The sequence below is a fragment of the Phyllopteryx taeniolatus genome, chromosome 1 (assembly GCF_024500385.1).
Source record: "Phyllopteryx taeniolatus isolate TA_2022b chromosome 1, UOR_Ptae_1.2, whole genome shotgun sequence".
Classification (NCBI taxonomy): domain Eukaryota; kingdom Metazoa; phylum Chordata; class Actinopteri; order Syngnathiformes; family Syngnathidae; genus Phyllopteryx; species Phyllopteryx taeniolatus.
This window is the reverse complement of record NC_084502.1, coordinates 16,005,501-16,032,969: the sequence shown is the minus strand read 5'-3', so window position 1 is coordinate 16,032,969 and position 27,469 is coordinate 16,005,501. Positions and strand designations below refer to the sequence as shown.

Below are 27,469 nucleotides of genomic sequence, written 5' to 3'. Positions count from 1 at the left end.
CACAATTAAGTTATGGGAAAGAGTAGTGGAGGCTAGACTCAGGACAGAAGTGAGTATTTGCGAGCAACAGTATGGTTTCATGCCTAGAAAGAGTACCACAGATGCATTATTTGCCTTGAGGATGTTGATGGAAAAGTACAGAGAAGGTCAGAAGGAGCTACATTGTGTCTTTGTAGATCTCGAGAAAGCCTATGACAGAGTACCCAGAGAAGAGCTGTGGTACTGCATGCGGAAGTCTGGAGTGGCAGAGAAGTATGTTAGAATAATACAGGACATGTACGAGGGCAGCAGAACAGCGGTGTGGTGTGCTGTCGGTGTGACAGAAGAATTTAAGGTGGACGTGGGACTGCATCAGGGATCAGCCCTGAGCCCCTTCCTTTTTGCAGTGGTGATAGATAGGCTGACAGATGAGGTTAGGCTGGAATCCCCGTGGACCATGATGTTTGCAGATGACATTGTGATCTGCAGTGAAAGCAGGGAGCAGGTGGAGGAACAGTTAGAAAGATGGAGGCATGCACTGGAAAGCAGAGTAATGAAGATTAGCCGAAGTAAGACAGAATATATGTGCATGAATGAGAGGGGTGGTGGGGGAAGAGTGAGGCTACAGGGAGAAGAGATAGCAAGGGTGGAGGACTTTAAATACTTGGGGTCAACCGTCCAGAGCAATGGTGAGTGTGGTCAGGAAGTGAAGAAACGGGTCCAAGCAGGTTGGAACGTGTGGAGGAAGGTGTCAGGTGTTAGAGGTAGCAGACTTCGATGGTTTGGACACGTCCAGAGGAGAAATAGAGAGTATATTGGTCAAAGGATGATGACGATGGAGCTGCCAGGCAGGAGCGCTAGAGGAAGACCAAAGAGAAGGTTTATGGATGTCGTGAGAGAAGACATGAGGGCAGTTGGTGTTCGTGAGGAGGATGCAGGAGATAGGCTTACATGGAAAAGGATGACGCGCTGTGGCGACCCCTAAATGGACAAGCCTTTATTTGCTGCAATCATATTGATTGTTTCGGAGTGAGCAGAACAAAAAAATGAGGCTTGGTTTTCGTGTGAAATTTCAGTCTGAACTTGAATTACATTTAAGGTGAACTTCATTTGACTTTTCTAAACTTTTGAACGTACGTCCAACTGTTCAGTGTTTCAGTATTTATTGCAGAACTTGCTGCTCTCTAACAAGGAGCTGAACGGCAAATTTCATAACAGCTGTTTGATCCATTAAGGGACCAATACGTTTACCGGTTCAGTTAGAATTGGTATTCTTTAGTTGATGCAGCAGGAATAGTCTGGTTGTTTTAATCAAACTTTCAAAGAGTCGAACAAGATCACATTCAGGAGTTTATGTAAGTTCAATTTATTGAAATAAATAAATAAATTTCTTTGATGCCTGCAAAAAAGTTGAATGTAGTCACTGGAAATGTGAGTATCTTCTATTTACTGCACACATTCCCATCTTCCCTCACCTAATCTTAAAAGTCCTAGCAGTCCTTCACAACATCTGAATGTGATTGAAGCTATTCAGCTTGAAGAGCCACCCTGTCTTTTTTTGCCCATTAGGAGGTGGAGCCGAACAACCACCAAGAATGTTAATTGTAATTAAAGTATTTATTTTCGAGGCAGAAATTGTATTACTGTACAACAGTGGTATTTAGAAATTTTATATAAATTCATCAATTGGATATAAAGTAAACAAGTTACTGATGCACTGATGAAACAGTTGGTCTAGTGAAGTTGTGATTCATTGTGGATCTGAGGAATGAGCCTGGTACATGCCTTTTGGTGAAAAAAAACAAAACAAACTATTGCAGACTTGGTATGCTGTGCTTTATGAATACTTCAGGTTGTCTCATGCTTTTAGAATGTTTCATCAAGTCAGTGAGAGGTGATCCAGCTTCATGTTGTACATGTTGTGATTCAGACTGTTACCTTAGTTCCCACAATGGTCATTGCACCGGTCTATTGCAATATTAGTCATTCGAACTGCTCTAAGTGCTAGAGGACTCTGCATCTTTTTGCACAATTGTTTTTTGTCAATGTCTTTGTCTCCAAAGTGTTCTGTAAATTGACTGTCTGTTGTACTAGAGCGGCTCCAACTACCGGAGACAAATTCCATGTGTGTTTTGGACATACTTGGCAAATAAAGATGATTCTGATTCTGATTCTGATTCTGATTCTGATGAACTTGTCTTCAACTTGTGGGGAGATGAGCCAGTCCAGGTTGTCTCCTAGTAAAAAAAAAAGCAATTCACATTTTCTCATATTCTCCTGCTTATATTTACCTTTTATTTAGTGTATTCATGTTCTGAACTTGTTTTCACAATCTGTCTTGCAGACCCAAACTGCCACCTCCTGAAGGTGACAAATCAAACCCGTCCAAACGGCACCGTGACCGACTGAACAGCGAGCTGGACAAACTGACCAGCCTGCTGCCCTTCACCGAAGAGGTTCGTGCTCGGCTGGATAAGTTATCCGTACTCCGCCTCGGTGTGGGTTACCTGAAGGTTAAGAGCTTCTTTAATGGTAAGTCTCAGCAGCAGAACTCAGACCTGCACAGTACCTCCGTGAAGTTTAGCTTCAAACAAAATCAATCAGCAGTGTCAAAGTGACTTAGCAGTGCCAGAACCCATCATTTATTGAGTTAGTTGTAGGGCTAATGTCACATGCAGTCTTACATAACTTTGCAAACACTAACACTGGGACAGTAATGTGAGGACAAGGTAAGCATTTTTGTACTACGGGAGCAGATAAAAAAGCATCTAGAACTAGCTTCTGTAAGAAATGACAAATGAATGAACTGGTTGCAAGCCAATCGCAGGGCACACAAAAACAAACAACCATCCGCACTCACATTCACACCTACGGGCAATTTAGAGTATCAATCAACCTAGCATGCATGTTTTTGGTATGTGGGAGGAAACCGGAGTGCCCGGCGAAAACCCACACAGGCACGGGGAGACCACGCAAACTCCACACAGGCGGGGCTGGGGATTGAACCCCGGTCCTCGGAACTGTGAGGCAGACGCTCTAACCAGTCGTCCACTGTGCCGCCCATTCTGATCATATCAGAGATATTAACTATGGTCTCCCTTGTAAAACCCTAACCATTTTAACTGACGACCACCTTCCATCTACCTCCTTCAATGTCTGGATTTTATTGCTAGTCTGAACCCTCAGACATACATTACTTTTGACTAATCCCTCCCCCAAACTAGCACCGCCCCAATCTGACCTCCACAAACCCTGTTGAACTCCAGGTTGTTGTTGAAATGGCTCGACCTGTTTGCCTTTCACTGGGACAACTCAGGGCTTTATGTCTTCATGGGGCTTGGCACACCCATTCATACCCACCACACTAGAAAGTTTCACAGTGTAGCTTAGTTATCCTTCAAAGGCTCTTTCAAAGTAGCCCTGCATCAGAAATACATTGTGATGCCTGTTATTATCCTACTCACTGACTTTTTAGTATTAACAACTTTTCATTACTGTTTCTTTTCGGCTTATGTTTCTTATGATATAATGAGATGTTTGTTCATTCAGTGGTCCTCTTATGGGCCCTCATCACTGATTATGATTTGTACTTCATGAGCCCCTCCAGCAGAGAATGGAGGATATTGCCTTTAGATCAGTTCTTATGTGTCATAAGTCCGAACGGTGTTGTAAACGTTGTATCGTCTGTTTTTAAAAGACAAATGTTATAAGGCGCTTGAATAGTCAAATACAGTGGAACTTTGATTTAAAAACTCAATTCATTTCCAGAGTACAACCGCAAACCAAAATGTTCACGAACGGAAGCAATTTTTTCCAATAAAATTAATGGAAATTAATAATCCGTTCCAGGCTCATAACCAAGTCACTTTCGCACACGGCCGGTGGAGACGCCTGGCAAGTGAATAGAAATAGAATTCATCCGTTCCTGCCCCAGAGCCAAGTGACGTTCCCGTTGCCGGTGCAGATGCCCGAGAAAGAGCGCACAGCGGGGCCCCCGTCCATGCCACGAGTCTTCAGCCGAGCTGTCGGAGACTTTCCGGGGCTTACTAATTGCATTATCATTTGTACTTTTTATTTTCTTGGGAGCCATACTGAGGGCTATAAGAGAAAACAAAAAGAAATTATTCCATCCATCCATTTTCTGTACCGCTTACCCTCACTAGGGTCGCGGGTGTGCTGGAGCCTACACCAGCTATCTTTGGGCGAGAGCGGGGTACACGCTGAACTGGTCGCCAGCCAATCGCAGGGCACATATAAACAAACAACCATTCGCACTCACATTCACACCTACGGGCAATTTAGAATCAACCTACAACGCATGTTTTGGGGATGTGGGAGGAAACCGGAGTACCCAGCGAAAACTCACGCACGCACAGGGAGAACATGCAGACTCCACACAGGCGGGGCCGGGATTCGAACCCCGGTCCTCAGAACTGTGAAGCAGATGTGTTAACGAGTCGTCACCGTGCCGCCCAAAAGAAATGAATGTGTATGTGAAATATGGGACATAATGCGCAAATGCTGTGGATATGAAACTATAGAATAGTTTGTGAACAGAAGCAATATTTGTCTTGAAATTTTGTTCGTAAACTGTTAGTCAGCAGAGACTCCACTAAAATCTAACATCGGACATGTTACATTGCATGTAGTGAACACAACAATCAAGATAAAAGGATGGGGGAAAAAATCTGTGGACACTGGCTCAAGTTATACAGAGCAGTAGCCCTGAAGTCATCAGATAATAAGGTGCGATGGGGAATGAGAGACTGTATGTATTTCTTACACAGTATCTGCTCGTTTCTGCTTGTCAGGCTTCATCAAACCCACTACCGGTCGCTACGATTCTGGCTACGTTTTCTAGAATGCCTTGTATTGAACAAAGATGACCTGGAAGTGTAAAAGGTTTGTAGGGAGGCCAAATTAGTGTAAATAAAGAAATGTTCTGTCTTTGTCGCCTCATTCCTGTCTTGCCCAAGGCCCTTATCCATGGGACTGTACAAAGTGTGGATACGGTCTGATGAGAAATGTCCGATGGTCAAGTCCCATGAATGTTCCTTACTACCTCAGTATTGTTTGGTGTTTTGTAGTTGACAGTTACAACTGGGTTTCATTCTCAGTGTCACCTATGTTGCTGGCTGCAGCCGTACTTGATGACGCTTTCACTTATCCCATTAAGTTTTCTCAAGGAAGTATCTTAAATATTGGTTAAAACACATGATCGGAAGTTGCCACATATTTCCAGATTAGAGTAAAGCCATTGAGGCACAAGCAGCGGAGTTCTCTTGCATTAGAGTGAAGCAATTTGCAGTCTTATAATAGCTTGTCCAAACCTCCCTCCTCCACTGGGCCTCAGGAAATACAGTACATACACTCCCTTGAAGTAGTTCTGTACTTTGTATTTTGTTGGACATAAAGACTTTTCTTGCTCTGTCAACAAACACAAGCACCCCCTCCCAACCGGCCTGTGGATGGAGTTTCCAGATGTGTTTTTCATGGACAGAGCTAGGCCTCCTGACAGATGAATTCTTCTCAAGGTCCTTCTGAATCTTGGGACCATGAATCTAATGCAGAAACCCAGAAATGAAAACATGAAGTAAAAGTGCTTGAATCTGGTCACTGAGTGAGATATCTTTTTATTTCCTGATTTGAGGTGTCGTAGATGTGTCTCATGCTAGTTTAGAACTCAAATAAAACCTATTACATTGTTGCCTCTAACATGGCATAACATAATGTCCTGTTACAGATCCCCTATTTGGAAGTACTCACAGGCCACGTAGCTGTCCTCGGGAAACAGATGGCTCCTTTAGGGACCAAAAAATGTATTTGTGAATCAAAACCGGAATGATGAAAATCCTGAATGATGAAAATAAACTGACTTCTGTCTCCGACACAGCTCAGCTCAAAAGAAAGGTTGTCCTTGGATAGTATAGAACAAGTTGCAGGAAGTCTCCTGTATGTCAAAGTGATCGCATCAGACCTGCAGAGCTTCTTCATGGAGGATTGGAGTCAAAACACAGCATCCGAATGCTTGTGTTGAAACCTGCCCAAGCAGCCGCAACACAGATTTGTGTGTGTCACTGCGCTTCTATTTTGGCATTTATGCGAGCAGCCCGACGCTGCCAAGCCAATATTAGACTGGTTGAGTCCCAGAACTGCTTTGATAATTTGTTTTGCCCAAATGGAACACAAATACAGTGTCAAAAATACATGGGGTGGTATCCACAAATATTTTGCTTTTATACCCTTGACCAGGGCTACCACAAATGATTATTTTGATAATCGACTAGTCACTGATTACTTTTGCGATTCGACTAATGGGATTATCCATCCATTTCCTATACCGCTTATTCTCACTAGGGTTGCGGCCATGCTGGAGCCTATCCCAGCTTTCTTCGGGCGAGAGGCGGGGTACACCCTGAACTGGTCGCCAGCCAATCGCAGGGCACATATAAACAAACAACCATTTGCACTCACATTCACACCTACTGGCAATTTAGAATCTTTAATCAACCTGCCATGCATGTTTTTGGGATGTCGGAGGAAACCGGAGTACCCGGAGAAAACCCACGCAGGCACGGGGAGAACATGCAAACTACACGCAGGCGGGGCCAGGATTTGAACCCTGGTCCTCAGAACTGTGTGGCAGTTGGGATCATATGTACTGTAAATCTTATCAAACCAGCAAGCAGCTACTCTTTAATAACCATCATTAGATTCCAGCTTGAAGTGTTTAAGGTATATGCAAACGAAAAACAACTTTTAATCATGTTTAAAAACGATGGTGCAAATTAAATGAACTATGGCCTTTAATATTTTTAGCTGTGAAAGTTTAGTGCATTTTAAAATGGAAACAAAAACATATTTACACTACGAATACTATGTACTAGTATTAAGACAAAATCTCAACAAAAGAAATTTCACTCTTCTCAGGCATAAATTTTTTTTTTTAATGTAGTAGATTGCTGCAAACAGCTTAGTGAAATTAGGGGGGGGGGGGAAAGGCACTGTGCTAAAGAAAACACATAACACTACACATAACCTATGTGTGCTAAGGATAATGTCTTTATTACTGAGATGGCTGTCCCTCTTGGTCAGAAATTGAATCAGCCACAATGTGCTTACTTTTTAGATGCTCATGCATCACCGTCATGCAGGTTTTGTATGACATTCTTCTTGAGTATTTTTGTTGAAATGCTCACAAAGGTTTGGGCTCCGTTGCTAAACCAGTTAGACATGACACTGTTAGCCATAGATGTTCATCACGACTGACCCAGATTACCACTACAGAGGATGTGAGCTAAGGACAGAAATGCAGACAAAGAAGTGAAAGTACCGAGGTATTTTTGAGAGAAAAACAAAGTTTCAAAAAATAAACGATGATGTGCAATATTAAATTAATTGTTGATGATTTTGATGGTAGAAGTAATCGTGACAAGTCGACTAATCTTGGCAGCGCTAACCCTTGACACTTGACTTTTACAGCTATGGAATATAGCTGTACCTTGTTGTACAACCAGGTATGAACCTTGAAGTCCTACAATTCTAAGGTACCCCTCATTTGCAGAACTTTTTTTTTTTTTACTCCGCGTCGCCATTGTGTACAGTATATTTGAATCCAAAAGCTTGTTTATTTTTAGCCTTGTCACATGTCTTTTGATGTCGTACTGTAAATATCTGACTGCCAAAAAAGTTATTAAAAAAAAAAAACATGTCGGTGGTGTGGGACAGACAACACGTAATGTCTGAATCAGACTACAAGACAAATTTGGTCTTTCACAATTGCACTATGTCAGACTACTGCAATAAAATCTTTTACCCGTCTTTTACCATCACTGGGCTTTATCTTGTCAACTCAAACGCTACCGATACACTTGTTACCATGGCGACGACAGCAACGATGGCTGTATTATAACAACAAAATGGGAAAAAACATTTGCCAGTGGTCACCGGTGCTCGGGAGAGGACTTTCATTCAAGGATTGCTTGCGATATGTTCACATACTTTTAATACGATACGGCTCGGAAGCACGCAACAAAACCTTATGTAGCCTTGCAAGCTAGTGCTACCACTAACGGTTGTACGTAGACAACATTGTACGTAGGCGTTCTGTCGAATCATGCTCTAAAGTTTCGGTGTGTGTCTGTAAGTAATTTAATTACAATAAAGTAATTTAATTACAGTAAGTTAGCACCAATTATTTCTGTCATGTTGCAACAAAACATTATGTAGCTAGTGCTCGCACGAACGGTTGTACATAAACATGGAGGCGTTCTGTCGAATCATGCTCTAAAGTTTCGGTGTGTGTGAAGTAATTTAATTACAATCATTTAATTACAGTAAGTTAGCACCAATTATTTCTGTCATGTTGCAAAGTTTGGTTTGACCTGACTGAATAGAATACATGACCTGAGTAGAGAATACTTTTGAAGATACTCAGTATACAGTACACAAGTATATACAGTAAATAAACAAGTCATTTAAATAGACACATTGTTCCATCTTGAGATCAGATCGGTGATCGGTTATTGTTTTTTTAAACTCGCTGATCGGCCTCAAAAATCCTGATCATGTAAAGCCCATGTTTTTCTCTGGCTGTTTTAGGAGTGACATCCAACTGTTTCTCATACATAGCTGCCCATAAGCATACTATGGCAATTGCAGTTAAAAATGACACCAAATTTAGTGCAACGCTGGTCAAATAATAACTTTTTCATGATGTTAGAGGTTTTATTTTCATGATGTGAGATGTTTTAGTGCCGGAGGCGGCCTAAAATTAGGTGGCAGCAGACTCCGCCAATTTGTTTTGCAGAAAAAAACCTGCATACTACATATACTACAAAATACTCCTGCAAATGTGGGCCATTGATTGCTGTGTTTAGAAACATATTTCAATGATTACCTGTCTTTATTTTTCATATGAGAGCATGTTAATGAGTTTGTCAATGTACACGCACAAAAATAGTAATAGTAATTTTATAACAAATTAATGTTGCAAAAAATGAGTACACACAGGGTTTGACTTACGGAAGATAATGGGAGACAAGCCTCTCAAAGTAAATCAGTTAATCAATCAGTCCATCTCTCAGTCGAATAAACATTCTCCCCACCCGCAACCTTCCTTCACCGCCCATCGACAGCTGACGCTAACAACCTATTTGGGGGCGTACTCATTAAGTTGAGTACTGTTTGCAGGGAACGGCAGATGAAGGTGTCTCCTTTTTGCAATATTTCTTTAGAAAGTGGCTCCTCTTAAGCCTCCTTGTCTTCCTATACCCCAATTAGTCCCAGATGTGTTGTCATTAGAGCATCCCTCGGGCCCACCAGCGACACTTGGTGCTGTGATGTTTCTCAGCTCTCCTCCTCTTGCAGGGAGTAATGACTCCGCTGGCAAACAATGAAACGATAGTGCCTCTCATCTGCTCACTTGTCGCCAGTGGCTCAGTACTCACTCAAGGCCAGGCTCCACACAAGAAGTGCACATTGAATGTTCAGAGAGGTCCTGTCCTTCTCTAAGACCTTATCTCTTTGCATTCCTGGCTCCCTCAGATGTTGATCCAGATTCCATGAAGACGAATGAGGAATAAAATGGAAAGCCCACACTTTTAAAACTAAAAATGTTGACCAATCTCACCTGATGTCTAACAGGAAATAATGTTTGGCAGAAGAATTTGTAGCACGAGGATTTTCCTGCTGTAGAGAAAGGAGTTTGCTCAGTGTGTCTGTGAACACATGCACCAATTTCTCCTATTGTCGGACAGGAAATTATTATTGGCAGAGGAAGTTGTAACACGAGGTTATGCCTGTGCTAGAGAAAGGTGCCTGCTAAGTTTGTCAGTCACAACTTGGGCCAAACTAGGGGAAAGCAAGCAGCAAGGAGTTTTGAAAAATACGTGAAAACAAATATTTTCATACACTAATACATTACGAGTCATGAATATGCGAGCCACGGGTTTATTATCATCTGGGGAACATGCTGTTTCCGGGTTGAATGTCCTTGTTGATGATCCAGCTGTTTCTGTTGGAAGTCAGTGCTTCCTTTCGCTGGGATATTTGCAGCTGATTTTCATCTCACATTTTTCAGTCTTGTTTCACTGACATTAGTTCTCATATTAAGACTTTGTTGAGCTGTACACCAGCTAAATTGAAACCACATTGAGTTGTGTGACTGACACTGTCACGTGATTAGATCTGAAAACAGGTTTCCTTGTCTCACAGTGAGATGCAGATTCTTTAGTGCTGCTTGTCTTGTTTACATACTTTGGCCCAGGCAGATGAAAGAGGAGCTGGCATATCCTTACAGCTGGTTCAGACATGTCTGTAAAATAGGTCATCCTCCCCGCCTGACCCCCCCACACCAAAATAAGGACTATTGCTTGTGTAATGGCTCTGCGCAGCACAGAGAGCAAGTCTGAGTGACATTGCCAATTTGATGACTGTATACCTATACCAGTAGTAACTATGGATGACAAATCAATCTCTGACTCGGGTTAGTTGTTGTCCAGACTAATGAAGACTAGGCTTTACATGATCAGGATTTTTGGGGCCGATCACCGATCAGCGAGTTTAAAAAACCAATAACCGATCACCGATCCGATCACAAGATGGAGGAATGTGTCTATTTAAATGACCTGTTCATTTACTGTATATACTTGTGTACTTAATTGCTCAAAACATGATATTTCCAATAAATAATGTATCTTTGTTCCTCTATTTATGCCAGTGAGGCATAGTGACAGACAGAACAAATGAATGGTCTTCTATTAGATGCCAGGAAGTAAATACAGTAATTAATGTATCCACTTTTTGTGAGGTTTTTGTTTGTTGGTGTGCCGTGAGATTTTTCAATTGGAAAAAATGTTCCTTGGCTCCATAAAGGTTGGAAATCGTCAGATCGTTTATTCTAATCAATCAGGTCAAACCAACATTACATGACAGAAATAATGGGTGCTAACTTACTGTAATTAAATTACTTCACCTACACCGAAACTTTAGAGAATGATTCGACAGATCGGCGGCATGTTTACGTCCAAGGGTTCGTGCTACTGATAGCTTGGTAGGCTACATTTTATTGCCTGCTTGTGAGCCGTATTGTATTAAAAGTACGGGAACATACCTCAAGCAAGCCTTAAAAGAACGTCCTCTCCTGTCCAAAGCACCGGTGACCACCAACACACGTTTTCCCCCATTTTGTCCTTATAATACCGTCGGCGCGTTCCACTCGTGTTGTCGTCGCCACGGTAACGAGTGTATCCGGTCGCATTTGAGTTGCCAAGATAAAGCCCAATGATCGTAAAAAACGGGATGCAGTGATATCGGAATACGAGATTTTATTGCAGTGCAATCGTGAAAGAACAAATTTGTTTTGTAGTCTGATCCGGGCATTACGTATTGCCTGTCTCCGACATGTTGTCTGTCCCACACCGCCGAAATTTTTTAAATTTTATTTATTTATTTTAAATAACTTCTTTGGCCGTCAGATATTTACAGTACTGCGTCAAAAGACATGCGACAAGGCTAAAAATAAACTAGCTTTTTTATTCAAATATACTGTGCACGCAGCGACGCAGAGTTAATGTCTTTTGTGGATCGGTGAATTATGACATTAAAGCCGATCAGCATAAAATGCTAAATATCGGCAGATACCGATCAGCCCGATCAAATCGGTGTAAAGTCTAATGAAGACATTACAGATTCCAGTGTCAGGAGCTTGTGCTCCCATCACAAGAGCCCGGCCAATTAATTGGGAACCATTTTCAAAATAATCATAATCGGCTGCAGTATTGCAGATTAAATGCCGATATATTCTTACTTTCTCATGAAGCAGTAAATGCAGTACAGTGTTAGAGTCACTCAGAATGATGTCCTTGCGCCGTTTGCCCACGAGATAGAGCTCTGACTCCAGTCAATCCAATAAGCATCTTTACAGAGATAATGACGTTATCCCAGTTATCGCATGGTCATGGACAAACATGGCCATTATTTACAACAACAATGGCAGATTACCGTGTTACGTTTGTGCTGCAGAAATTCCTGAGAATGATATTGCTTTTACAGCAAAATCTTCAGCTTCTCACCTTCAACAAAAAGTGGAGATGGAGAACAGTATATAACACATGTACTTATCCATGCACTGCGTATAACAGCAGAATGTTTTCGGATAAGATTCAGCGTTTGGGTGACTTTGGACACACACATTTCTTGACAGGAAACTTTGTTTCAGGGAAACTGAAAATTAAAAGATTGGCTCCCGTTTCAGTTTAACTCTGTAGATCATATATTTAAAATACAACTCAATTAAAGATGACTTTTTGACATCTGAAAAAGTTGTCCCTAGTGTTTATTTTGAAGTCATCACTTCATGGCAAAGAAATTAATGGAGTAGAAAAATGTTTTAACATTAGAGGGCATCATGCAGAAATAATATTTTGCCAGTAACTTCCCCCATTATGTTGCTTATATGCTGCATACATTTATGGCTTGAATATAAATAAATGTTAATGAGTTAATGCTTTTTAAAAAAAAAATAATTATGTTTTTGTCCTTGAAAATTCCCTTCTGTTGTAAAGTTAAATAAATACTAAAGGACAAAGTATAGTAAAGCACTCAAATGTTCTTCCTGTAATTCATATCTATGCTGTTGTAAATGTAAGTTATTTTATGTTTTTTTTAAAGTTATTAATCGGCCAATTAATCGGTTATAAGCGTTTATATCGGAAATAGCATCAGCCTCAAAAAATCCATATCGGTCTGGCCCTACCCATCACATTTATGTTCATAGTAACAAGGATTTTGAATAATTATAGTGACAGCAGTTGAAAGTTCAGACACCCCGTCTCTGTCTCTCTTTCATTCATGTTTGCTTCCTGCTATGACTCATGACAGAAGCTGTTCAAGCTCTTGAAGCCATTAGTGACCGTATGTGCCACATTCCTGTGCAAGATTATTTTTAGCCACTGTGCCAGTATTGTTAGGGCAGCAACAAATGCACCGGGATACTTTCTTAATGTTGGTCTTTTGGCTCAGGTGGCAGGAGACCAAGCCCACGAGGAAACAGGTCGCTAACCAGTCTAAGTCGACGCAAGAAACAGTCAAACGTGCCTGTGGCATGAACAGTGCACTGTAAACCCTAATAAATTCGTAGAACTCGAAAATATTTTTATAACAGATTACACAAAAATATTTTAGTCTTGTTTTTACATTTTTAAAGTTTACATAAAATAAAAGTTACATTTACATTTACCTTAAATTATCTTAATATTACCTCATAGAACCCAATATTCCACAATTTATAATTTGGGAGACATACCGGTACACTCAAAACTTTCAATATTCCTCAACTCATAGTATGTGGGATATAAAGTAAAAATTTTCAGGATTCCACAGCTCATATTCTGGGGGACATCCATTGAAAATGAATTTGAAAGTAAAACATTGATGCCAGCCCACTACACAATTAGAATCAGCTAATAATGTCAGAAAACACCACTGTTACAATTCAACACGATGTGAACACTTTATACCCTTTAACCCTAACCATACCAAGGTTTGACTCTTACAGCCTTATTAATTATGAACTAGTTCAACTGTTTGGAATTACAGTGTGGCTTGGGAGCGCTGCACCTCATGTGATGATTTGTACAGTGTGTTTAAACTGGCAATACCGAATATAACAGACGAACCATAGTCCCGTTGATATGTTGATGTAATGACGGTGCACCATTCGATTGTTTGGACCGGTTGGTGGACTCAAGTGACAGTATTTACAGACATACTGACCTTGGAGCGCTGCACGTCTAATTTGGTTTGGCTTTTGGCTATAAAGTGGCAACTTGACTTATGAGTGCCCCAACATATGAGTTTTTCCACTAACAAGTTGTCGCTTGACCATTTTTTTTGCTTTTTGTTGCTGGACAAAATTTGAGTTATGACCTAGTTTCAGCCGGCACGGTGACTGACCGGTTAGCACATCTGCCTCACAGTTCTGGGGACCGGGTTTCAAATCCCGGCCCCACCTGTGGGGAGTTTGCATGTTCTCCCCGTGCCTGGGTGGGTTTTCTACGGGCGCTCCGGTTTCCTCCCACATCCCCAAAACATGCGTGGTAGGTAGATTGAGGACTCTAAATTGCCCATAGGTGTGAATGTGAGTGCGAATGGTTGTTTGTTTCTATGTGCCCTGCGATTGGCTGGCGACCGGTTCAGGGTGTACCCCGCCTCCTGCCCAAAGATAGCTGGGATAGGCTCCAGCGGCACATGACCCTAGTGTGGATAAGCGGTAAAGAAAATGGATGGTTGGCTGGACCTAGTTTCAGATTCGCTGCCGTTTGAAAGCAGGAAAAGTAGCCGATGCAATTTCAGCCATTTATTGAAGGTGACATTCGCAAGGAGCATGAAGTATCTGCTAGCTCTGAACTAACCACTTGGTAAACAATCAACACGACTGACTCCATGCTCCTGACATATACTTACTAAGCCACGCCCCTCAAAGGCACACAAAGCATGAATGTACCAGCATCCATGCGCCTGATTTACAGTTTAGCTTTATAAAATGATATTTCTTTACTTTCTAATTTATTCCTGTGTTTTATATTTCTATTTTAAAATATAGTGCAATTTTACTTCATTAAAAATATGCAAAAAACAAAACAAAAAAACAATTTGTTTTGGTTGGATCCGATATCATTTCAGTGGGGAATATTTATTTGGTGTACGAGTAATCTGAATTACGAGCTTGGTCATGGAATGAATTGAATTTGTAAGTCAAGGTACCACTGTATTTATTATAGAGCATTGTCTCAGCAGTTGCAAATGTAGGTGACAAACCTGTGGGGGAACAAACCCATTAGTCCTGTTAGACTTGATTCCACTCTAATCCCTGAGAAAGTGAGTGTCTTCACAGACAACTGCCAAACTTTGTTTTTCATATACTCTTATCCCTTTGTCTGCATTTAAGGCACATAGGGATTTTTCTGTGTGGGATGTTGAGGGCCAAGGCTGATCTTTCAGTTCTTGTGTTTCTCAGCTTCCATAGTGTTTCTTCCCCACAAACATCCAGTTGATACTTACTTTACTGCTACTTTTTACTACTTACTTTAAAGGAGACTTGCTTATCTACAAATATTTGTGTCTCTGGAGTGCCTTCAAACCTATTAAGTTAAAGGTGATTTGGACAATGAAATGCTGGGAAGAGTTATTGTAAGGCCCTTTTCTTTTCCGACGTGTTTCACCACAAAGGCAGTTTCTTGCAACCACTTCCACCTCAAAGAATTCAACACGTGGCCTCACCAGCCAGGTTCTAAAAGTGCTACTGCATTAACCTTTTTTTTTGTGTTGGTATCACTCTTTTTGGCCATCGGAATTTCTGTCTATGTTAAAGTCATACAGTGACTATAAAATGCTACACTACCAGATTACCAGATAACTAGCAACGCTTTATTGCTCAGTGACTATTTTTCTCAATGTCTTAATGTCTCAAAAGTGTTCTCTGTCAATTTAATGTCTGTTGTCGTGCTAGAGAGGCTCCAATTACCGGAGACAAATTCCTTGTGTGTTTTTTGGACATACTTGGCAAATAAAGATGATTCTGATTCTGTTCTAATGTTGTTTTTGTGATGTAAAAAATTTGACCAAAATTAATCATTTCGAAACCTTTTCAGTAATTAATTTGCCCTAGGGGGGTCGGAGTTTTTCCGCTGCACAACTAGGTATGTGTGCAAAGATGAATTGGCAAGTGTTCAAGGGGGAGCCGCCGACTGTTACTTGTTCACAATTGTCGTGTTCGGTCACGTCAATCAGATGTGCGAAATCAGTGCTTTGAGTGATGGACAAATTGATGTTTATCTGAAGTCCTTAGTAATAATTCGAAAAACTAAAAAATAGTCTTCAAAAATATATTTTTGAAACGGTAAACCATGCCTTCTTGTAACTCTGCTGGATTACTGTAATTCTTGTTCATGTTGGTATGTTGTGTTGCAACAGACCGAGATTCACCTCTCCAAGTGGTCTTGGTCCACTTGTTTGGCATGATAGCGTTCACACTCTAAATGCACTACCATAGCAAACGCACCAGAATTTGATTCAACCAAACCAAACATGACAAGTGTGAACACACCCTGAGGGAAAGAAAGATTCAAGAGTTAGAGGAACCACTCAGACATGATCAGACACACACTGCACATGACAGGTTAGATCCAGCCAATGCAAACTGATTAACAGATAGTGTTTTTGCCTATGGACACACACAACCACCCACACAAACACACACACACACACACAAACATGCTTGTCTGTTAAAACACTATGAATATCTTTTACATCGCACATATGATTAACATCCTGTATGTCTGCTGATGGAAAGATGCATGAGTCATTTTTTAGTTTTGTATGCATCCATACTGCATGCTGTACATACACTTATGTGCATACAGTATGTGATCTGTTCTCAGACAGTTCTTGAATTCCAACAAGCGTAAGACTACTTCCCTCTCTGCCGCAGAAATGATGCCTCAGGCCCCAACAAAATGTCCCTCATTCACGCTCTTGTCTAAATAAACTCTTTACACGCAACTCTGCTGGCTGCCAACCTAGCACGTCTACAGCCCACAGCGTCTGTCAGTCAGCATTTAGAGTTGTGGCCTGCCAGGTAGTCAGGGGACTCAGTCACTCAATGGACTAACCAACCCACGTATTGGTTATGACACACATGACCTTGTGGTGAGGTACTGCATTAGTCCTTAACATCTAACAATATTCACACAAAATCCTCTGTTATTGGTCCATTTCTAATAATATTTGATTTCCCCCCAAAAGAAATCTCCTCTAGGGAAGAAACCTCCAACACAACCCAGGCTCTGTGGGGTGATCGTCTGTCTCAGCCGGTTGGGTTGAGATGGAGAGACAGAGTATAGGGACAGAGGGTAGATAGAAAGAGAAAACAGGATGGAGGGGTTGAGGGATGAAAGAACAATGGGCACAACAACAGCCTACTCAACAGTAGTAATGGTTCCCTGACGACAGCAACAACAGCGATAATGGTTCATTACCAACACCACCGTCCCCTGCCTAACCACCGCCAAGAAGAGATCATATGTCCCCAGTGCAAGCGTCATTGCACTGGCTGTCTTTAAAATTTTGAATTGAGTTTAAAATCCTAATAATCCTCTTCACCTATAAAGCACTAAATGGTCAGTCACAGTTATACTGTACCCTGAGTTTGTGGTGTGTTATGAACCTACTAGGGAAGAAACCTCCAACACAACCCAGGCTCTGTGGGGTGATCGTCTGTCTCAGCCGGTTGGGTTGAGATGGAGAGACAGAGTATAGGGACAGAGGGTAGATAGAAAGAGAAAACAGGATGGAGGGGTTGAGGGATGAAAGAACAATGGGCACAACAACAGCCTACTCAACAGTAGTAATGGTTCCCTGACGACAGCAACAACAGCGATAATGGTTCATTACCAACACCACCGTCCCCTGCCTAACCACCGCCAAGAAGAGATCATATGTCCCCAGTGCAAGCGTCATTGCACTGGCTGTCTTTAAAATTTTGAATTGAGTTTAAAATCCTAATAATCCTCTTCACCTATAAAGCACTAAATGGTCAGTCACAGTTATACTGTACCCTGAGTTTGTGGTGTGTTATGAACCTACTAGAGCTCTATGCTTCCAAAGTTCATATATATTTGTGGTTCCCAGAATCTGCAAAAGGAGAATGGGTTGCAGAACCTTCAGTTATGGGCAGGGGCGTTGCTTGGCATAAAGCGCCCCTTCCTCACACACGCATGCGCGCGCACACACATTTACTCCACACACACAACCCTAACACACACGCACAACAAACTACCCCACCCCACTGCTGCACTTTTACTAAAAGTAGTACTTCAGATATTAATAGCAATTATGGACACTTTAAACATGGCAGCAAAAGCAGAACACAGCAATGATCTGGAGGCAAGAGCCGTGGCCATCGCAAGCGGTTGCAATGGGAAACGCTGTGGTGGATGTGACTCTAGCAATTGCGCAGAAAGCTTCTTTTTTTTTTACATTCCCACAACACCTACGAACCGGGAAAACTCTCTGCACTCCCGATGGCCAGTCCACGCCGGATACCGGGGCACAGCTCATTTACACTGGGGCACGTGCCCCACTAAAAAGGGTCTGGCGATGCCCATGGTTATGGAGTTCCTCTTCTGTGTAATCATCTTCCTGATTTGGTCCGAAAGATGAACACTCTCACTATTTAGGGAAGACTAGAAAACCTTTTCTTTGATAAAGCTTACTGTATATTAAGGGATGACACAGGCTTCACAGCTATCGTTATGTGCAGTATCATTCCTGTGTAAGTATCTCACAGAAGTGAGTATTGCCCTCACATTTTTGTAAATATTTTAGTAAATCTTTTCATGGGATAGCACTGAACAAGTGACACTTTGCTGACACGTAAAGTAATCCGTGTACAGTTTGTACAACAGTGTAAATTCATTGTCCCCTCAAAATAACAGCCTTAGGCTTTACATGATAAGGATTTTTGGGGCCAATCATCGATCACCGTTCAGCAAGTTTAAAAAAACAATAACCGATCACCAATCTGATCACAAGATGGAGCAATGTGTCCATTTACATGACTTGTTCATTTATTGTATATACATGTGTACTTTATGACTTGTTCATTTATTTTATATACTTGTGTACTGTATACTGTAGCCATCCATTTTCTGAACCACTTATCCTCATTAGGGTCACAGGCGTGCTGGAGCCCATCCCAGCTCAAAATTATTCTCTAGCGTTTTAGACAAATGTTAAAACATCAATGACCTCTAGGGGGCATTCAAGGATTGGCCACTGACATAAGTTTAGGTCAGATCAACATTACAACATGACAGAAATAATGAGTGCTAACTTACTGTAATTAAATTACTTTATTGCAATTTAATTACTTTAATAAATACTGTTAATGACATGGTTACTCTAACTTTCTCACTGTCCCGGCTATATGGACGGGTGTTGTCCAGAGTTTGCGTCCGTTTGGCTTTTCCTTTTTCTTCCTTTTTTTTCACGCTGCGTTGCTTGAACGCGGCATGCTCCTCCTTGTGTACATTCTTCAGGTGCCTGATCAAATTTGTGTTGAAGCATTTAGATGACGTTCCCCACAATGTACTTCAGTTGTGCACAGACTGCAAATAACTTACGTGTTGTTTGTCTGAGACACCGCAAAATAGTCTCGCACCAATGACGTGTTTTTTCACCGACAAGATTGAAAAAAACTTTATTGGCCGTCAGATAGTTACAGTACTGTGCCACAAGACATGTGACAAGGCTAAACACAAACTAGCTTTTGGATTCATACGCAACAGCAACGCGGAGTTAAATGTCTTGTGCGGAGCAGATCGATGACGTCATTGATTGGATCGGCGAATTATGATATGAAAGCCGATCAGCATAAAATGCTAATTATCGGCCAATATGGATCATACCGATCAGATCGGCGTAAAGTCTAATTTTAACTTCATGTCTGGCTGGACTATTGGTCAATACTACAGTTTATTTAAATACAGGTTGACCTCATACAAATGGCTCTGTATACTTTTGTGGGCTACTGAGCATAGTTTTTCGAGAGAGAGAAAAAGAGCAATGTGTGCTACTTTTCACGATATGTGAATGCTATCCTGTATTTTTAACATCTCAATATATATATATCGCAGCGTTAAAGAAGATCGCCGTAATTTCCCCCCCCAGTTTTTTGCAGCCCTAGTGTGCGTGTGTGTGTTTGTGTGTGTAGGTGTGGGTGTGTTGGTGTGCAGTATTGTAAATGTAACAGCGTACAAATACTTGATCAATGTAGAACTTACAGTCTTACACATATCTCTACTTAGCAAAAGAATAACGCCATACTTTCCGTTTTACTCTACTACATTTACTAAATAAAATGTATACTTTTTCTCCGCTACATTTACCCAAACCATCTTTGTTACTCGTTACTACAAAATAAAATCTGAATATATTGTTCATCGACGTAATGCCAGAACCATAAAGCCCAAAGTGGAAGAATAGTCTGTAACTGTAATGATGTAGTGGGGACATGAAAATGAGACGTAGGTAATCAGGAAGTCTTTATATGTGTACACCGCTAGTGTGTGAGACTAGCAAATGCCAGCAAAGCTAACTTCGCTCATTAGCCAACATAAAGATCTTTAACTACTGTGTCACCACGGAAGTAAACTATCTACATTGATAAAAACATCAAACTTCTAAACACTCCTTTTTTATAATACTTTTAAGTTCCAATACTAAAGTACATTAAGATATCAAAAAATTACATTTGATACACAAGTACAGCAAATGTCAGATACTCAGGTATCGCTTTCAGGTACTTTATACAGTAAAAGACTGTGTGTGTCTGTCTTCCTGACCTCATTCAATGAGAGCCAAGGCTGCAGTATATTAGGCTTGAACCTCCATTACAGACAACTGGTTCTGGTTCTTGTTCTTGTTCTTGTTGCTGTTCTTCTTCTTCTTCTTCTTCTCCTCCACACTGGCACCCACCTTCCCCATACTTTCCCACCCAAACTCGTTCTGTCACTTCCTACTGTATAATAATAACAATAATGATAATAATAATAATAATATTTTGCCGTTTCCGTGTCAGCCAACATTTTATTATCCATTCGAAAGCTAGTAAAGCTTATCAACATTATCACTGCAGTGTGTGTGTAGGGGGGGTTTGCGCATGTGAGTGCACTGCTAAATGTCTTCCATCTTTCTTTTTGTCTCTTCCTCCACCAGCCTCCTTCCTCTTCTTTCGCCACTCAGGATGCTGAAGGTTGAAAGTTTGCACGGAAGGCTTTGTTAGTGTATGTGTGCGTGTGTATTTGTGCTTGTGTGCATGCGCGTCTGTGTGCGTGCTTGCTTTTGTGTGTGTTTCGGGAAGAGAAGAAGTAAACAGCAACAAGAGCAAATTAGCCACATTTCCATAGTGTTTTGAAACAATTAAAGTGCCTTCCTTATCTTCTGTCGTTTTCTTTTTTTTTTTACTTATTCTCTACTACCACAATTACTTAAAAATGCATATTGTTGCCGTCAAGTGAAAATAATATATCTAGAGTTTTTTTCAAAGGGGAAAATGCCGTCAGTCCTATTTGCTGTTCACATGCTGTAAAAGTTTGCCCTCTAAGCTCCTGAACTTCCATCCTTCCATTTTCCGACCACTTATCCGGTTCAGGGTCTCATGGAGCTGGAGCATATGTCAGCCTCCCTAACTTGATTTGAAAAATGTTATTAAAGCCAGATTGAGAAGGACAAAACACAATAATGAGTTATTCTCTCTTGCTATGTAAACATACGGGTATAGTATGGATGACTGTGTGGAGGGCCAGCAGGATAAGACATGAACAAATAAAGACATTAGTGTCTGAATCAGAATAAGAATCATCTTTTTTTGCCAAGTATGTCCAAAAAACACACAAGGAATTTGCCTCCGGTAGTTGGAGCCGCTCTAGTACAACAGACAGTCAATTGACAGAGAACACTTTTGAGACATTAAGACATTGACAAAAAACAGTCACTGAGCAATAAAGTGTTGCTATTTGGTAATGTCGGTACATTTCCATCCATCCATCCATTTTCTGAGCCGCTTCTCCTCACTAGGGTCGCGGGCATGCTGGAGCCTATCCCAGCTGTCATCGGGCAGGAGGCGGGGTACACCCTGAACTGGTTGCCAGCCAATCGCAGGGCACATAGGAACAAACAACCATTCGCACTCACAGTCACGCCTACGGGCAATTTAGAGTCTCCAATTCATGCATGTTTTTGGGATGTGGGAGGAAACCGGAGTACCCGGAGAAAACCCACGCAGGCACGGGGAGAACATGCAAACTCCACACAGGCGGGGCCGGGGATTGAACCCGGGTCCTCAGAACTGTGAGGCTGACGCTCTAACCAGTCGGCCACCGTGCCGCCTGTCGGTACATTTATTATTATTATTTTTTTTTTGACAATTGTGCAAAAAGATGCAGAGTCCTCTAGCACTTAGAGCAGTTCGAAAGACTAATATTGCAATAGGCCGGTGTAATGACCATTGTGCAAAGGGCGCCGAGACTTCAAGCGAGTAGTGCGATAATCTGGGACAATGTTGATTGTGCCTTAGTTGTAGAACTTTTATGAGCGTTTGAATGTTATCACCTACAGTAGGTGTGTAAAATGCTGTTGGTTAAGTAGGAAACACAATTCAGATTGACTTGTTTAGCCTCTCAGTAGAACTTGGGAGCGCTCCGATTCCAGAACCAACAAAGATTTTCTTTTTTCGAACTTCATGCCCAAACATGCCCGGCAACAATCAGAAAGGCAGAACAAGCATGTCCGAGAGTGAAAGGTAGTGTTGGTTATGTTTATCTCCATGTCAGCAGCCCCCGCCCCCCGCAAAAAAAAAAGACAACTAAAAAACACACACATACAGTACTACTTCCGCAGTTCAAAAGATCGAAGAACAATAGCCCTGTTCAGCTCTTGGGTTACAAAGTGGAGAGAAACCACAGAACGCCCACATTTAAGGGGGGGGAGGGTGGTTGTGCTACAGGAAGGTTTACACATGTTCATATTCTACACAAACTCCTTCAAAGTTCAGTTCACCGTTCCAAAAATTAACTAGTTCAGTTCATAGTTCATAATTCAAAATTTTGAAGTTCAGTGTTCCAAAAATGAACTAGTTCATAGTTCGCTTTTTTCCCCCTCTCAGTATGTTGCTGACGGGTTATTTACGCTCAAAATACTGGCATTTCATTTCCCCTTGTTGCCACTAATTCAGTCCACACTTGTAGCCTACTGCAGCTTTCACCCTACAATCTCGAAAACATGAGTAAAAACGTGTTGCTTGAATAGTCTTTTTTTAAATCCATCCATCAATCCATTTTCTTCCACTTATCTGAGGTCGGGTCGCGGGGGCACTAGCTTTGGCAAGCAAGCCAAGACTTCCCTCTCCCCAGCCACTTCATCCAGCTCTTCTGGGGGGGGGATCCCGAGGCATTCCCAGGCCAGCCGAAAGACATAAGCTCTCTAGCGTGTCCTGGCTCGTCCCCGGGGTCTTCTCCTGGTGGGACATCCCCGGAACACCTCACCAATGAGCCATCCAGGAGGCATCCTAATCAGATGCCTGAGTCACCTTAATCAGCATAAACTGCTGCACAACCTTCCCATCTCTATCCCTCTGTCTGGCTAACCTGTGTAGATCCTTTTCTCCTTCTTTAGTGTCCAACCTAGCATACATGGCATCATATGCCTCTTGCTTGGCCTTCGCCACCTCTACCTTTGCCCTATGTCGCATCTCAATGTATTCCTTTCACCTCTCCTCGGTCCTCTCAGTGTCCCACTTCTTCTTAGCTAACCTTTTTCCTAGTATGATTTCTTGTACTGTGAGGTTCCACCACCAAGTCTCCTTCTCTCCTTTCCTGCCAGAAGATGCACCAAGTACTCTCCTGCCTGCCTCTCTGATCACCTTGGCTGCAGTGGTCCAGTCTGCTGGAAGCTCCTCCTGTCCACCGAGAGACTGTCTCACCTCTTCCCGAAAAGTTGCACAACACTCGTCCTGTCTCAGTTTCCACCACATGGTTCTCTGCTCTGCCTTTGTCTTCCTAATCTTCCTCCCCACCACCAGAGTCATCTTACACACCACCATCCTATGCTGTCTAGCCACACTCTCCCCTACCACTACCTTACAGTCGGTAACCTCCTTCACATTACATCGTGTGCACAAGATGTAATCCACCTGCGTGCTTCTACCTCCGCTCTTGTAGGTCACCCAATGTTCCTGCCTCTTCTGGAAAAAAGTGTTCACTACAGTTATTTGCATCCTTTTTGCAAAGTCTACCACCATCTGTCCCCCCAAGTTACTTTCCTGGATGCCGAACTTACCCATCACTTCTTCATCACCCCTATTTCCTTCACCAACATGTCCATTACAATCTGCATCAATCACAACTCTCTTTCTGTCTGGGATGGTAACCCCGACTCCATTTCTCTTCCCATCTACACCATGGTAAAATAATTTAAACCCTGCCCCTAACCTTCTAGCCTTACTGTCTTCCCACCTGGTCTCCTGGACACACATCAACCTTTCTCCTAATCATCATGTCAACCAACTCCCGAGATTTTCCTGTCATAGTCCCAACATTCAAAGACCCCACATTCAGTTCTAGGCTCTGTGCTTTCCGCTTCTCTTTCTGCCGAAGAACCCTCTTTCCACCTCTTCTTGTTCGACTTCGACCCACAGTAGCTGAATTTCCATCGGCACCCTGCAGGCTGACGGCGCCGGTGGCGGACGTTGTTAACCCGGGCCACGACCGATCCGGTATGGAATTCTTTGCATGAACGCTCATATTTGTTTGGCAATGTTTTAAGCCGGACGCCCTTCCTGACGCAACCCTCTGCATTTATCTGGGCTTGGGACCGGCCTACAGTTTGCACTGGCTTGTGCCCCCCATAGGGCTGCATTAGTTGCTTATTGCCGATCTTCCTTATTTCCTTGCCTCTCTCTACTTTACTGTAATGCTATTTAAACCATAATATACATTGGACAACCAAGTAACATGTTAACATCGGAGCCCGTCTTTACAATCACCATAATTCTCTCATCTATTGGAATTTTAAGTCCATGGACAGTTTCTGCCTGTATCTCATTTGAGGATTTGCAGTCCCCCATCTGCAGGATCAGATAGCCATTCCATATTCCCACAAGTGGAGTCAAGCCAAAGTCCAGCGTGCCCACTGATTGTCTGCTAGAGATTGTCCAAATCACGCACTGCCAACACACAGCTCACATATCAAATCATTTGATGTCATTGAGTTTTCCTTCATATTGTTGCAGGCTTGAAACTAGCATTTCGCTCCAAACACCTTCTTAAATATGTAGTTTCTACGAGACATTACTAACAAAATGGAAGCATTGACTCTTTCTATACTTAAAATCAACTTCAGGTGCACAACACATTCTAAAAGCAGCCCAGTTTGTCTTTGGCCTGCATCCACCAACAAAATGGTTGAAGCCAACAGGTAATTACTGGTATGCGGTTGTTCTCATTATCCGCATTTGGCTCACAGTTGTAAGGAGATGAGATTTCCTTTGTTGGTTATTTCAGGACTGACATTTTGAATCATGTCTGTTCTTGTCCGTCAATTGTTTTAAACCTTCAAAAATCAGTCTTCCTCTCTGAGAGGATATTTTAAGGTGCACAATCTTGTTTCCCTGCCATGATTAGGGCTGCTTGATAAGCTCCAGAGGAGGAAGAGGAGGACTTGATGAATGACACTGTTTTAAGACAACAGGAAACAGTTGGCGGCTCCACCCTGATAGAGGGCAATGCACTTCTGCTCTCCTCATTTCATAAAACAGTCTCGGCTGGATTGCTGAATCAATCTCGTATTTATCTGATCCACCGCAGCTTCTGGACAGTGACAGCACAGCCATCCATCCATTCTCTCCACCGCTTATCCTATTCAGGGTCGCGAGGCACTGGAGCCTATCCCATCTTACTTTGGGCGAAAGGCAGACTACACCCTGAACTGGTCGGCAGTCAGTCGCAGGGCGCTGACAGCATAGACTTATTAAAAAGTAATGAAGTTACAGTGTGGTGCTTTATTTGATATTTTCATCTTTGAAATGAAATTTAACTCTATGAAGGGGTGGAACATTTTTGATACATTTCTTGAAAGTTTCTGGTAACTTTCCATGGGAAGTGAAGTTGGGGAACTAACTGGGAACTGAGAGTAAATTAATGGAAAGGTATTATATTCATCCATCCATCCATTTTCTGTGCCACTTATCCTCACAAGGGTCACGGGTGTGCTGGAGCCTATCCCAGCTATCTTCGGGCGAGAGGTGGGGTACACCCTGAACTGTTCGCCAGCCAATCGCAGGGCACATATAAACAAACAACCATTCACACTCACATTCACACCTGCGGGCAATTTAGAGTCTTCACTCAACCTACCATGCATGTTTTTGGGATGTGGGAGGAAACTGGAGTACCCGGAGAAAACCCACGCAGGCACAGGGAGAACATGCAAACGCTACACAGGCGGGGCTGGGATTTGAACCCCGGTCCTCAGAACTGTGAGGCAGATGTGCTAACCAGTCGTCCACCGTGCCGCCAGTATAATATTCAAGCACAATATATCTAAAAATATCTTTGCAGACATCTATGCAAAACACTGCATTAAAAAGCATTATTTTCAACAGATTAATTTTTAAGTAAAACATCTTGTTTTAAATATTTTATTGAAGAATCAGTTCCTGCATTGAAGGGCGAAAACATGAATGTTGAGTTAAATATTATCACCCCCTAACCAACCCATTCAAAAATTAACCAAAATGCACACACCCATCCAAAATTATAAACAAAGTCTCATTCAAAATTTTAAATGAAAAAAAGTCCCAGTCAAAATGCAAATAAAAAAAGCATTTTCTCTTAGATTTTTGCTAAACCCTTTCAGGCAATGGGCTCTTTATATTTATATTTAGGTGTACTTCAAATCTGGTTGTCAGTATTATTCTAATATATATTTTCCTCAACTATATTTAAGTTCTCTATTCCGAGTCAAACTTTAATTTTGTCTTAATATTAATTCACATTAATTCCAATGGAAAGTTTCTACTTGCAAAAATTCACAAAATCTTGTAACTCTTAATCGTTCGGCTGTTAGGTCAAGCAGAATGGAAAATCTGTATCCCTTTTATGCCGAAACTGTTTTACTGTGTCACAGTGGAGTTTGCAACTCTTAATCTAATTGATCTTTCTATCACAATAGCCACCCTCAAGAATAGACAAAATGGGTCCAGCTGGTCCAGCAAACAAAGTCCTATGTTGGGGGGAGATGTCCAGAATGCACTCATATCCTCCACTGTGACCTCCCAAGTGGCCTCCATTGATGGAGTCACCTTTTCAGAGGGAGATCTGCTCCTCCAGGTGAGGGCTGACAGAGCTTTGAACCAAGAAACTGAAGTGTTTGGTCAACTCAAGTGTTTGTTCTACAGGCATTGAATGGCTTCGTGTTTGTGGTGACCACCGAAGGTTACGTCTTTTACTCATCGCCCACCATCCAGGACTTTGTCGGCTTCCAACAGGTGAGAACAACTTCACGGTAACCTAACAAAAGATAATAATGTTCCTTATTTGGCTCACTTCATGGAAGCAAACTGTCTACTGACAACACAGTCACGGTCAATTCTATGAAGTTATCGTAAACATCCTAACGTCTAGCTAGCGAGAGAGAGAGAGAGAGAGAGCAGGGCTGTAACAATTTCATATCAAAACTGTAAATCGTAGTTCTCAAATACACCATCCTGTGTCGTCTTAAAAATAATAGAACTGCGACATGCCACCACGTAACATACAGCCAAACTGTGTCTCTACATTCTACATAACTTATTTCAACCTGTCATTACAGACACTGGCCACTGAGCTGCATAAATGAGCGGCAGTGAGGCAGGTCATCGGTTGCAATGCGA

The 27,469-nt window shown here is 41.9% G+C and overlaps 1 protein-coding gene across 3 annotated transcripts in view; it reads left to right on the top strand.

Moving 5' to 3' along the window:
* ahr2 (aryl hydrocarbon receptor 2) overlaps positions 1-27,469 on the top strand; it is a 42,111-nt gene that overhangs the window by 7,638 nt on the left and 7,004 nt on the right. For all 3 annotated transcript variants that reach the window (XM_061775404.1, XM_061775414.1, XM_061775424.1), the window contains exons 2-4: positions 2,324-2,511; positions 26,770-26,927; positions 26,996-27,085. In XM_061775404.1, coding sequence (XP_061631388.1) covers positions 2,324-2,511; positions 26,770-26,927; positions 26,996-27,085 — 436 coding nt within the window. The remainder of the gene's footprint in view (positions 1-2,323; positions 2,512-26,769; positions 26,928-26,995; positions 27,086-27,469) is intronic.